We start from the raw sequence: 13,217 nt of genomic DNA on the forward strand, positions 1-13,217 counted from the left end.
GGTTCAGACTAATCAGACTAATAGTAATCAATTATTTAAAAAGAAAAATCGATTTGTTGATATATATACAACAAAAAAAACTCAGTCAGTACGATACAGCTCTGGTGTGTTCAGCACTGTAACATGCCCCCCTAGACTCTTCTCTTTGTGTCAGTGGGATGAAACCTGACCAGGGCGTGTCCACTCTCATTACAGAAGAGTAGACCCCGCCTTCAATCACTAGACTAGAGCTTAACTGATACTTGCCTCAGGCTTTAAGCCCCATCCATTGATAGTGCCAGAGTTGATGCCTGAAATGTGATACTCTTTGTTCTGTCTAGGGGCGGCAGGAAATATGATTATGATGATGTTTTCCATATTGATCGATATCAAAATGTACCACAATATACGTGTATAATATGATAATGCTGCTAAGTTTGGACAGTATTCTGATGACTGAAGCCTGAAGAAACCAGACTGTTCATAAGTTAAACTATAGAATATAGTTTATTTACATATCATACAATAACATAGCATTAACGGTGTAAATAATATATTGAATAACATAAAAAATATATATTAACTTCGTAAGGCTAGAAGTGGACTGGTCAGGGAGAGAGAATCAGGGACCTTGCAGGAGATTTTTACAGTCAACTAAAAGACCAAGTGAATTTCCAGCTCTCTACGGAACTATTCGTAAAGATGAGGCAGTCAAATTTTTTATCAAATCAGTTGTCCAGCACTTGATCAATTAAAGCGATTTAGTCCGACTTTCTCCACGTGTTGATGGTTGTTTTGGGGACCACACCCCTGATGGTGTGGTCCCTGGGATGGTATCTGTTTAGGTGATGGAAAAGATTTGTTGTGATTCCCGTCTTGGTTGACACGCCTTATCTTGCAGACCCTGATAGTTTGGATATTTGAATGTTTGCATATTTCGTCACTTTGAAAATATCCAAACTGTATAATGGACGTGGTGTAATCGTAGGTTGTGATGTGAGCAATATCCTCACCTTCGGAGGATAATGCAAGTTCGCTTTCACCCTTGCTTCATACCCTCTGTTCCGCTCTTCTTTTTTTCCCCTCTATCACTTTCATATCCACTTTCCTCTCCACTGGTAGCTCAAAGTAAACAATGCCTCGAGGTAGGAAATGGGCATGCAAGCCAAAAATGTCAGTCTGACTGGCTGTTGCATTTATTTCTGCTGTGTGATAGGCTGTTAAATCTGTCCATATTGAGTATAAATGTCCAAAGTTTATCATCTTTATCTACGTAAATTGAGATTGTTTTATTGCCCTAGTTCTGTCACTAAAGGCCCTGACAAACCAAGCCGACAGTGGGCGAAAAAAACATCCTTCAGTTTTTGCGGTGTGTCCCGCGCCTTTGGCAGTAGTTGGCCATTAGCAGTGTTGAATTGGTTGCAGGCAGCCACAGCAAGCCAATAACAGATAAAGATGCCACAAAGACGCAATATTGATGTGAGTGACAATGGCGTGAAAATGTTCAGTTCATCTTTGTTTTCCCAACTGTAGTGCAGTGAATAATACCATCCCAACTTAAGCATATAAAAGTAGTTAACATTAAAGAACCACTTAATGCAGACATCGAGTTAACTAGCTGTAGTTTTGAGCCAATCTATAATTCAATAATAACATTTGCATCTGCATGCTACGGAGCCCCTTAGGGGACATTACTAGGTAGATTGTTTTAAGGGTAGGTACATTATTTTAAGAGCTAGGTAGATTGTTTTAAGGGTAGGTACATTATTTTAAGAGCTGGTGGTTTATGTTTTCTGGTATGGAAAAAAAAAACATAGGCTATAACATGTTTTTTGAGGGATGAGTTTTTTTTTTTGAGGGATGAGTTTTTTTTTTTGAGGGATGAGTTTTTTTTTTTGAGGGATGAGTTTTTTTTTTTGAGGGATGAGTTTTTTTTTTTGAGGGATGATTTTTTTTTTTTGAGGGATGAGTTTTTTTTTTTTGAGGGATGAGTTTTTTTTTTGAGGGATGAGTTTATTTTTTTGAGGGATGAGTTTATTTTTTTGAGGGATGAGTTAATTTTTTTGAGGGATGAGTTTATTTTTTTGAGGGATGAGTTTTTTTTTTTTGAGGGATGAGTTTTTTTTTTAAAAGAGGGATGAGTTTTTTTTTTTAGGAGGGATGAGTTTTTTTTTTAAGAGGGATGAGTTTTTTTTTTAGGAGGGATGAGTTTTTTTTTTAAGAGGGATGAGGTTTTTTTTTTAGGTTAGTTTTTTTTTTCATGCATGACATAAAAAAAAAACTTTGAAAAAAAAAAAAAAACTTGGACCAAAAAAAAATATTATACCTATCTTGAAAATAAAACCTCTCCTTTTCAAAGTCGCTATTTATAGCATTTATAGCACTATAAATAGCATTTTATTTTATTTTGAAGGACAGGCCGTCCGTCAAAGGAGTTCCGGGTAAGTACGTCCCTTCCTCTTTGACCAAACTTGGTCACCGGACTTTCCACTCTCCACCACGGAGGAAATAGCTGGTCAGCTAACGTTTACTTGTTTACAAGGAAATTATTGTAAGTGATAATATGCTCTCATTAATCTACCGCTATCTGGGATAATGAATGAATGAATGAATGAATGCTTGTGTACAGCTTGCTTACTAACGTTAGCCATTATGCTAGCTAACGCTAACATTAGCACCGTTAGCTCCATGGGTAGCACCCAGCTAGCACTGGCACTCAACGCCAAACCCACTACGTTAATGTACGTTGCCGATCATATTTATGTTGTATATGGAGTGCAGCGTTTCAAAGTGATTTAATTCTAGGGAAAGAATGTCATCATATTGGCTAGCAGCTGACAGGCGCAAGCTAGCATAGCTGAGCTATTGTATACGTTCGTGTTCTATCACATACATAACGTTGACATCGAAAATAGCAGATCTATAAGTTCACAACATGTTGCGTCCGCGACGCGCTGTGAGCTTGTAGATCTGCTATTTTTGGGGCCGACAACGTTGTGCGATGTAGCATATACCTACTGTAGCTTATTGAGGTGTTGTTGCTATTCTGTACTGTACTTGTAGCTTAATGAGGTGCTGTTGCTATACTCTACTGTACATGTAGCTTAATGAGGTGTTGTTGCTATACTCTACTGTACATGTAGCTTAATGTGGTGTTGTTGCTATACTGTACTGTACATGTAGCTTAATGAGGTTGTTGCTATGATACTTAACATTATTATTATAATGATGTACCGTGCATGTTCACATCATGTATACTTTACATTATTATTATTATTATTATTATTATTATTATGTACTGTGCATGTTCACATCATGTATACTTAACATTATTATTATAATGATGTACCGTGCATGGTCACATCATGTATACTTAACATTACTTGAGACCATTTTTCTTTTTTTACATGAGGGATGAGGTTTTTTTTTTAGGTTAGTTTTTTTTTTCATGCATGACATAAAAAAAAAACTTTGAAAAAAAAAAAAAAACTTGGACCAAAAAAAAATATTATACCTATCTTGAAAATAAAACCTCTCCTTTTCAAAGTCGCTATTTATAGCATTTATAGCACTATAAATAGCATTTTATTTTATTTTGAAGGACAGGCCGTCCGTCAAAGGAGTTCCGGGTAAGTACGTCCCTTCCTCTTTGACCAAACTTGGTCACCGGACTTTCCACTCTCCACCACGGAGGAAATAGCTGGTCAGCTAACGTTTACTTGTTTACAAGGAAATTATTGTAAGTGATAATATGCTCTCATTAATCTACCGCTATCTGGGATAATGAATGAATGAATGAATGAATGCTTGTGTACAGCTTGCTTACTAACGTTAGCCATTATGCTAGCTAACGCTAACATTAGCACCGTTAGCTCCATGGGTAGCACCCAGCTAGCACTGGCACTCAACGCCAAACCCACTACGTTAATGTACGTTGCCGATCATATTTATGTTGTATATGGAGTGCAGCGTTTCAAAGTGATTTAATTCTAGGGAAAGAATGTCATCATATTGGCTAGCAGCTGACAGGCGCAAGCTAGCATAGCTGAGCTATTGTATACGTTCGTGTTCTATCACATACATAACGTTGACATCGAAAATAGCAGATCTATAAGTTCACAACATGTTGCGTCCGCGACGCGCTGTGAGCTTGTAGATCTGCTATTTTTGGGGCCGACAACGTTGTGCGATGTAGCATATACCTACTGTAGCTTATTGAGGTGTTGTTGCTATTCTGTACTGTACTTGTAGCTTAATGAGGTGCTGTTGCTATACTCTACTGTACATGTAGCTTAATGAGGTGTTGTTGCTATACTCTACTGTACATGTAGCTTAATGTGGTGTTGTTGCTATACTGTACTGTACATGTAGCTTAATGAGGTTGTTGCTATGATACTTAACATTATTATTATAATGATGTACCGTGCATGTTCACATCATGTATACTTTACATTATTATTATTATTATTATTATTATTATGTACTGTGCATGTTCACATCATGTATACTTAACATTATTATTATAATGATGTACCGTGCATGGTCACATCATGTATACTTAACATTACTTGAGACCATTTTTCTTTTTTTACATGTTGGACAAAATAGCCAATTTTACATACATGTGTTTGGTGAGGTGGAATGCTGTGCGACGAATGGGAAAAGTTAGAGGACGACAGGATTAAAAAGTTGCACTCATCTTAGCTAGGTTGAAGGACAAATCCTCACATACTGTACATTCAGCAGTATTAGGGATGTGTTGTAAACACATTGATTAAAATAAATTAATAAATGGAGTGTAATTGTTTTGTATTTGGCCACCACTGCAGACTGCAGATGGGACAAATTCAATCCAAGCCATAATCAAAGAGTTGCCGCATCTAGTGGACACTCAAGGCATGGTGAGCTTACATCTCACAGAATAAGTTTAGTACAGACTAAATCGATTATTGTTTGTGCCTTACACATTTGTTTGTCTTTACCTGTCTGTAGATTTCTCATGATTTTCGATGTTAAATCCTGAGTGTACTGGGAGATGAACCCTGAATTCTCCGCGAAGATCACTCACATGGCCGGCCAGGAAGGAGAAGACGGGTGACCTTTGCGTCAACATACAGTAGATTTGCTCTCAGCAGGTATTCACATAGAGCTCACATATTCCGGGAGCAGTATGGGTTAGCGCCCCAGCCTTGGTCTCCAGCCTTGGTCTTCCGTGAGGAAGAAGCCCAACAAACAGTTGGATCATGCAGACACATTTTTTTGTAATATAGCCTAATATATAAGTTGGCATAAGATATTGATAGCTAATTGCAGTGACATTATTTTAATGCTGTTTAAGGGAAGGCATGTGTGTTCCACCTACATGTGCATGCACACTCATGTTCAGTAACTTTGGACTCAGACTCAGTTAATGTGGACTCTATTTGGACTTGAGCACTGCTGGGGAATTGACTCAACCTAGACTCCAGATATAGTGACTTGACTACAGCACTGGAGCTTTGGAGTTCAATTTAACCTGTTGTATCAACTTGTAATAATCTTGTTCTTTCCTCTCTTTTCTTTTCTTCTTCAGCCTGTGACAAACCTGGTGCAGTAGCTGACCGCAGCAACCACAGAGTATCCATATGTTTTTATGCTAGGGGAGGGGCATCAGTGTTCCCAAGCTTATGTGATAATAAATGGGGCGGCCTTGGCGCACCCATCTCTTTTGGGTGATGGGTGTTTTAATGGAGTTGGTACAATGTATGTTCAGGAGGAAGACTACGCCTTCAAGCTATGAGATTGTTACTAACCTTGCCCCTCACTCTACTCCCATGATCTATTTCCATTCCTAGCTCACTCTCTAGGTTACAAGCTTGATCGATCACCATGGTAACTGAGTCAACTCCGCCCTCGATTTATCTGCCATGGTAACCGATCACAGCTCCACCCTTGCCACTCACAAGCCAATCCGCGATTGGACCGTGATATCACTCAAAAAGGCATTAAGAGAGAAGAGCGTCGCTTTTTCCAGCACCGCAAACAAAGGACAACTTTTTCATCTTTACACCACAGCAGCGAGAGTTTCCTCTTCTCCAGCGGGACCTTCACAGGCGCGCCATGATGACGTCAGACAGCCGGCACGGGGTCCATCTACCAGCAGACACGACGGCAGCAGAGCGGACACTACAACGCCCGCTCGAAACACACGTTCATCAGGTGAGCCTGTGTTGTTTCCTATTAATGCAAACCATCCACCAGCATTGTCCATAATTACACAAGATATTCGCCAATCGAATTCATCTCCACCTACAGGTCGCACTCTGCTGAGCCGCCTCAGACCCCCAACTCAAGCAGAGGAGACCAGGCTTGTTCCCACTACCCCCATGCATCTCCCTCCACCCCCTGTGCCTGCTCCCCTCCCCTCCTTCCCTACCTTTAATCCTCTTTCCCCCATCCCTTCCCCCTCTTACCAAAACCCTCTGCAAAGGTTTTCACCCCCGTCAATGCAGGCTTCACTGTCATCCCACCCCCCTGCACAATCATCCAACTTCCCCCACACTTCTGTCTCTTTTTCTGTTTCCGTCCCCGAGGCCGCTAGCCAGCCCAACACCCAGATGGCTATCGCACGGGGCCGGCTAGCACCTTCACCCCCCACTCAGGTGCCCCCCCAAACAGCCATCGGCATCCTGAGCAACTTAACTCTCTCTTCTTTCCCTCCCTCCCCCGCCCTTGTGTTTCCAACCCCCCCCTTTTCTCTCTCCTCCGCAGTCGCAGCCCAGGTGCCACTGAACGCGCTGGCCCTCAACCCACAACCCATATCCAACCACCTCCGTCAACAAATCATCCAGGGTATGGACATCGACCTCTCTGCAATTCTAAAACCATCCACCCACACCTTCCAACCCCGGACAGTCGACTGCGGAGGCATCTCGATCACCCTCCGAGACCTTTCATCCACTGCCCCACCCCACAACACCCTCACCTGCACCAAATTCACCCTAGCCTTCTCAATTTTCAGAAATGTCATCTGCTCCCTATTCCCCCACAGAAGGCAAGAGCTAGACGACTACCTTTCCCTAATCATGGACATGGCAGTGCGGTTTGGTGGCACCTTATTTTATGAATACCATCGGCAGTTCGCAGCGAGGGCGGCTGCCCGTATCCAACAGTGGAACCTCGCTACCTACTGGGGAGCGCTGGACATAGAACTTTACAGCCGGCTGTTCACAGGCAGCGCCGCCATAGCATGCAACATCTGCGGCTGCCCCTCCCACCCCACCACCGACTGCGTGCTCACCGCACACCAGCCTGCACCTGTAGCCCAACCTAAAAGAGAGCCAGCAGCCCCAGTTCATTATTACAATCGCCCCACCCCATTCTCCATCCCTCCATCAGTCCCCGCCCTCATGGGAATAGGAACACAACAGTACCAGCCAGGCCGGGACAAGCGATCCAAACCCGGCCGCCCCATCGCCCAACCAGCCTCCTCTCAAGCCACGGACAAGCGTGGCAGGAAGATTATGTTTGTAGGCTCCCGCATGCTATGCAATAATTTCAACGATGCAGGATGCGACTCATCATTTTGCAAGCTCCTGCACGTATGCACCTACTGCGGAGGAGCCCATGCCCGCCACATGCCCCCACAACCCAACCAAACCTTCCAAAAGTTGACTGTCGCACCATCTGGCCACCCCCATTAACATCCCTGCCCTGGCCAAGGAGCTCGCATTCCACCCAGACCCCACATTCGTCCATTTTTTCATTGACGGTCTCAATCATGGTTTTTCACCCGGCCTCATCACACTTCCCGATCATTCCCACTCTTGCAATAACCTCCAGTCCGCACTAACAGAACCTGAAATCGTCACCACCCTGCTTGAGAAAGAAGTCAAGCAAGGGTTCATGATCGGTCCGTTCGATTCCCCCCCATTCCCCATCTACCGCATCAGCCCAATAGGAGTGGCCACTAGGAAGTATTCAGGGAAGAAATTAATTATCGATCTATCTTCCCCACACGGTTCATCCATCCCCAGTATTAATAGCCTCATCCCCAGTGCAGATTTCACACTTCATTATTCAACCGTTGATCATGCCATTGCCCTGATCCGGCTGCCTGGCTATCAAAAGCCAACATCACGTCTGCCTTCAAAGTCCTCCACCTCCACCCAGACTCATGGCACCTTTTCGGCGTCTGCTGGCAGTCAAAATTTTATTTTGCAGTAATTTGGCTGTAAAAGTAGCCCAAAACTTTTCGACAATCTCTCAGAGCTCCTTTGCTGGATATTAAGCAACAATTACCGCATCCCGCACCTAGTCCATCTCCTGGATGACTTCCTCACAGTCGACCCCCCATCAGCCCCCCCCGCACGCAGTATCACGTGCCTCAAGACCGCTTTTGCGGCACTCGGAGTTCCCCTGGCCGATGAAAAAACAGTAGGTCCATTTTAAAAAATTGAATTCTTAGGAATCAATTTGGACTCCATCTCATTTCAAGCCTCACTCCCTACAGAGAAACTAGACCGTATTACACTACTCATTTCCAATTTTCTACAAATCACATCCTGCACCAAGCAGCAACTACTTCAGTTACTAGGTCACCTCAATTTCGCCACTAGAATCATCCCACAAGGCCGTTCATTTATTTCCCACCTCCTCCACCTCGCTGCATCCGTGCTATCCCTCCACCATCATATCATGTTAGACCTAGAATGCCGCTCAGAGCTTAGGCTCTGGCACCTCCTGTTATCCAACTGGAATGGCATTTCTTTTTTCTACAACGATTTCCACTCCTCACCAGAGGATTTGCAATTATACACCGATGCAGCGCCCTCTGTAGGTTTCGGGGGTTACTACAGAGGGAGATGGTTTGCAGATAATTGGCCCTTAGATTTTGTTTCCCCCCCGTTCGACACCGCCCACTCTTCAGCTTTGTTCGAATTATATCCAATCATTGTCGCGGCCTCTCTTTGGGGCCATGAATGGACCAGCCGCTCTGTTCTCATACACTCCGATAACCAGTCCACAGTCCACATCATCAATAAAGGTCGGTCAGCATCACTACCCATCATGGCTCTTCTCAGGCGTCTAACATGGCTCTCAGTCACCAATGAGCAGGGCTGCTCATAATCCGAGCAGCCCATGTCCCAGGTTACCACAACACGGTAGCTGATTCACTCTCACGTTTCTCCTTCCAAAGATTCAGAGCCTTGGCACCATCCGCAGACCTCCACCCGACTCCAGTTCCTTCATTTTCCGAGATGACCTTCCCATAAACCATTCTCTCCATAACCTGGTATCCATCTCCCAAAATCACATCCTGCAAGGTATAGCTCCCTCCACACTCTCCTCCTACTGGACAGCTTGGAACAATTTCCAATCCTTTCACTCTACAGCCTGCCATTTCCGTCTCTGGACCTCGTTACACTCACCTCCTACATCAGCTACAGCCATTCTTCTCGGGCCATGCATCCACCAACCATCCGCGTCTATCTATCAGGTATACATTTTATTACTAAGCTCCTAACAGGAGCACCTCACCCCTTTGCCCAGCACTCACACGTCACCCTGCTCCTTTAGAGCCTGAGAAGGAACAAGCCACGTAATCCTCCAGGCCGCCAACCTATTACCTCTGATGTTCTCGCAGGATGCATCAACATACTCCGCTCTGGCTATGTAAACCCATCTGTAGACTCCACACTGGAAGCAATGTTTCTCTTAGCTTTCTTTGGGTTTCTAAGATGTTCAGAATTCACTACCTCTAATTCTACATTCATTCCTCACTACCATCCCTGTTTATCTGATCTGACCATTCCAGATTCCTCCACACTAGTATTCTTGCTAAAACATAGCAAAACAGACCAATTCGGCAGAACAACGCCAATTTACATGTTTAAACTCAACTCCTACCTCAGCCCTTACGAACCCTTGGTCCATCACCTCCATACCAGGCACTCCTCCCACGCCTCTCCTTCCGACCCGTTATTTACCACTGATACCGGTTCAGTCGCGACCCGTCACTGGTTCCTCTACCACCTCCGGCAAGTTCTGACCAAGGCCGGATATCCCGCAGGTAACTTCTCCGGCCATTCGTTCCGAATCGGTGCTGCTTCTTCTGCATCTAGAAGAGGCATCACCGACCACACCGTCCAACTCCTAGGGCGTTGGACTTCCCAAGCATACCACACTTACATTAGAACCAATGTCCAAGACCTCAGGAACGCCCACACATCCATGGTCCAGTAAATGTTCTAATTAATGTCTGACTAATTATGCTTTCTCTTTTGGGGTCTCGAGTGATGGTGCGTCCACAGATTACTGCCAAGACGGACGCCTATCTCCTCAGACCCTAAGCCAAATACTCAGGTCTCCATTCCCCTGGAGCCCCATGGTTATGCCTCCCCCCTCTCTGGGCTTCACGCGCCCTTCCACCCCTCATCAGGGCTACGCCCTTCCTCCCCCACCAGGGCTACGCCCTTCCTCCCCCACCAGGGCTTTGCCCTTCCCTCCCCCAGGGCCGCGCCCCCACTGGGCCCCGTCCTTCATCCCTCCCCAGGGCTACGACGCCCTCCGTCCCACACTCCCATTTGCGCCCCTTATCCAGGCTTCACATGCCCCTTCATCCCCACCTCCCCTTCCTCTGTTCTCACTCCCTCAAGCTCACCTCACCCTAGCCATCCTCTCACCATCCTCACACCTTACATCCTTCACTTACCCTCCTCACTAGATAAATCGTACCCCTTGTCTTCACTTCCTCATCCTCACCCCCTTCCTCATCACCTCCCTGTCTACACATCATCTCCTCCTCCATCTCCACTCCTACATCCCCACCCCTAAAGCCTCCCTTCCTCCCCCCCCCTTCCTTCCCTTCCCTTCCTTCCCTCCATCTCCTAATCCATGCATAACCAATTCCTTTCCTGACAGGTCCATCTCCTTCTTTTCTAAATAAAGAATGTTAAACAATGTTTGGTTTGAAGGCGTGGTCTGTACAAAGCATTTTATGTCTTCGATCTCAATTTCCCTGAAACCATGTTCCCAGGTTTGGGAGTTCATTCAGACTTTCATCTTTGACATCCCAGGAAGCGAATCCAATGCAGTTAAATTAATGAGATCTCAACTTGCTGTTATGTAGGATGACATTTTGTTAAGGTGCATGGAAGGAGCTAGTAGGCTTCCAAGATTTCAAAAACGGGTTACCCCCCACACCCCTGTTCAATGGTTCAAGTCATCCTGATGATAGTAAAGTACACTAGCTTCCAAGAGTTACCCCCCTCCAATGGTTTGAGTCTTTGTCATGTAAGCTAAGTATACTTCAAGTGCAAACGAAAAAAGTTTTTTAATTGGTCAATATTTTTTTGCCAAAGGCTTTCTGTTAGCAACATGAATGTGGGAATGTATGTCAGCATAGCATGAGATAAATGCAACATTTAGCATGTAATGACTTATGTAATGAACTAAGATATAGATGTTTTGTGGGGTAATACTATTCAACAGAGTTCAACGTGACATAAGCAATTGATAATGTAGGAAACAGCAGTCATGAACATGGCAAAGCACAAATGTCTATTTGTAATTCTTGTATGCACTTTTAATTTAAGCTGTCATTTATATCAGTGTGTATGTATATGTGTATAAATATACATGTGTGTGTGTGTGTGTATATATACACACACACACACACACACACACACACACACACACACAGGACACGGTGCGCTTTGGTGGAAAACATCGGATAGCTGCATGGACGCCCTGCCAAGGTTACAACCTGACCTGACCATGTCTACAGCCAGCCATCTAAGAGGGCTTGAACAACACACCCAAAATGATGACACAGTGATGATGTGATGACACAGTTATTGCTGATGTATACATTTCTGCAAAGAGTGGCAAATAAAGACCCTGATTTTGTAGGCTATACGTGTTATTTCATGTACTTAACATGATTCTGTAGGCTACATGGTTGTTGTGATGATGAGGAGTTAAAGTGACCTATCTATTTGATGTATTTCAATAACTTCAATGACAACAGCTGTACCTGAGCATGTCAATGAATTAGAAAGATGACCCAAGACGACTCACCTCTGTGCATTCACATGCCATTTGAGGTACTTAATAGCTGCAATAGCAGAACATGACCCAAGATGATGAGACGATGATTAGCATGTTAATTAATTAGAAAGATGATTGTTAGTGAATCACCTCTCTTTCACTTGTAGAAGTTGGAAGTAAGTATAGAAGTAACTTATTTTTGATCAAAGTAGTTTTTCAATTCTGTAATCTCATTCACATAATATGGGCTCTAGCAGTAGTTAAATATGGTTATACTGTATACATGCATGCATGTATGTTTTTATTCTTTTTTAATTGGTAGAAGTGATTCTATAAATAGGCGAAGCTCTCTATAAGCCTATCTAGTTTTAGTTCTCCAATAGCTGCAATAGCAGAAGCATGAGGCATGTTAATGAATTATGATGGGGGCATTATATAGGGTATTTCGTCCCGGATAGAGAATTAGTCAAAGTTCCTAAGTTGTTCCCTGGGGTCATATTAGCCAAGAACAGTTGAGATATTCTCTCCTAAATTAAGTGCATACATATCTTAGCCAGGTCCTAGACTAAGCTGAGCACCGGCCGCCACGGAGAGCCCCGTGGACCCCCGGCCGCCACGGGGACCCCCGTGGACCCCTGGCCGGTCCACGGGGACCTCGGTGGAACCCCGGCCGCCACCCCCGCCACGGGGACCCCTGTGGACCCCCGGCCGTTGAAAATAAAAACTTTGAAGATGAAACAATACTTGGGAAAAAAAATTAAAAATTAACTAAAAAATGAAAAAGAAAAATTTGTATTGAAAAAAAAAATCTCCTTTTGAAAAACTCATCCCTTAAAAAAAATCATCCCTCAAAAAAAAAAAACTCATCCCTCAAAAAAAAAAACTCATCCCTCAAAAAAAAAAACTCATCCCTCAAAAAAAAAAACTCATCCCTCAAATAAAAAAAACTCATCCCTCAAAAAAAAAAAATCATCCCTCAAAAAAAAAAAACTCATCCCTCAAAAAAAAAACTCATCCCTCAAAAAAAAAAACTCATCCCTCAAAAAAAAAAACTCATCCCTCAAAAAAAAAAAACTCATCCCTCAAAAAAAAAAACTCATCCCTCAAAAAAAAAAACTCATCCCTCAAAAAAAAAACTCATCCCTCAAAAAAAAAAACTCATCCCTCAAAAAAAAAAACTCATCCCTCAAAAAAAAAAACTTAGCCCT

General features: G+C 43.6%; 2 protein-coding genes across 3 annotated transcripts in view; both read left to right on the plus strand.

Annotated features, from left to right (window-relative positions):
• Positions 1 to 13,217, plus strand: part of cmtm4 (CKLF-like MARVEL transmembrane domain containing 4) — a 41,980-nt gene that overhangs the window by 4,101 nt on the left and 24,662 nt on the right. The gene's annotated exons all lie outside the window — the stretch shown is intronic.
• On the plus strand, positions 3,607 to 9,049 carry LOC308081742 (uncharacterized protein). 2 transcript variants are annotated; one of them, XM_080423361.1, is made up of 4 exons: positions 3,607 to 3,718; positions 4,809 to 4,880; positions 4,972 to 6,177; positions 6,730 to 9,049. In XM_080423361.1, the coding sequence occupies exons 3-4, from the start codon at positions 5,886 to 5,888 to the stop codon at positions 7,659 to 7,661; spliced, it is 1,224 nt and encodes a 407-aa protein (XP_080279487.1). In that variant the 5' UTR covers positions 3,607 to 3,718; positions 4,809 to 4,880; positions 4,972 to 5,885; the 3' UTR covers positions 7,662 to 9,049. The 2 variants fall into 2 exon arrangements, with proteins under 2 accessions (XP_080279487.1, XP_080279486.1); XM_080423360.1 differs by having other exon boundaries at positions 4,972 to 9,049.

The sequence above is a fragment of the Gymnoscopelus braueri genome (assembly GCF_963280865.1).
Source record: "Gymnoscopelus braueri genome assembly, chromosome: 1".
NCBI classification, from domain to species: Eukaryota; Metazoa; Chordata; class Actinopteri; order Myctophiformes; family Myctophidae; genus Gymnoscopelus; species Gymnoscopelus braueri.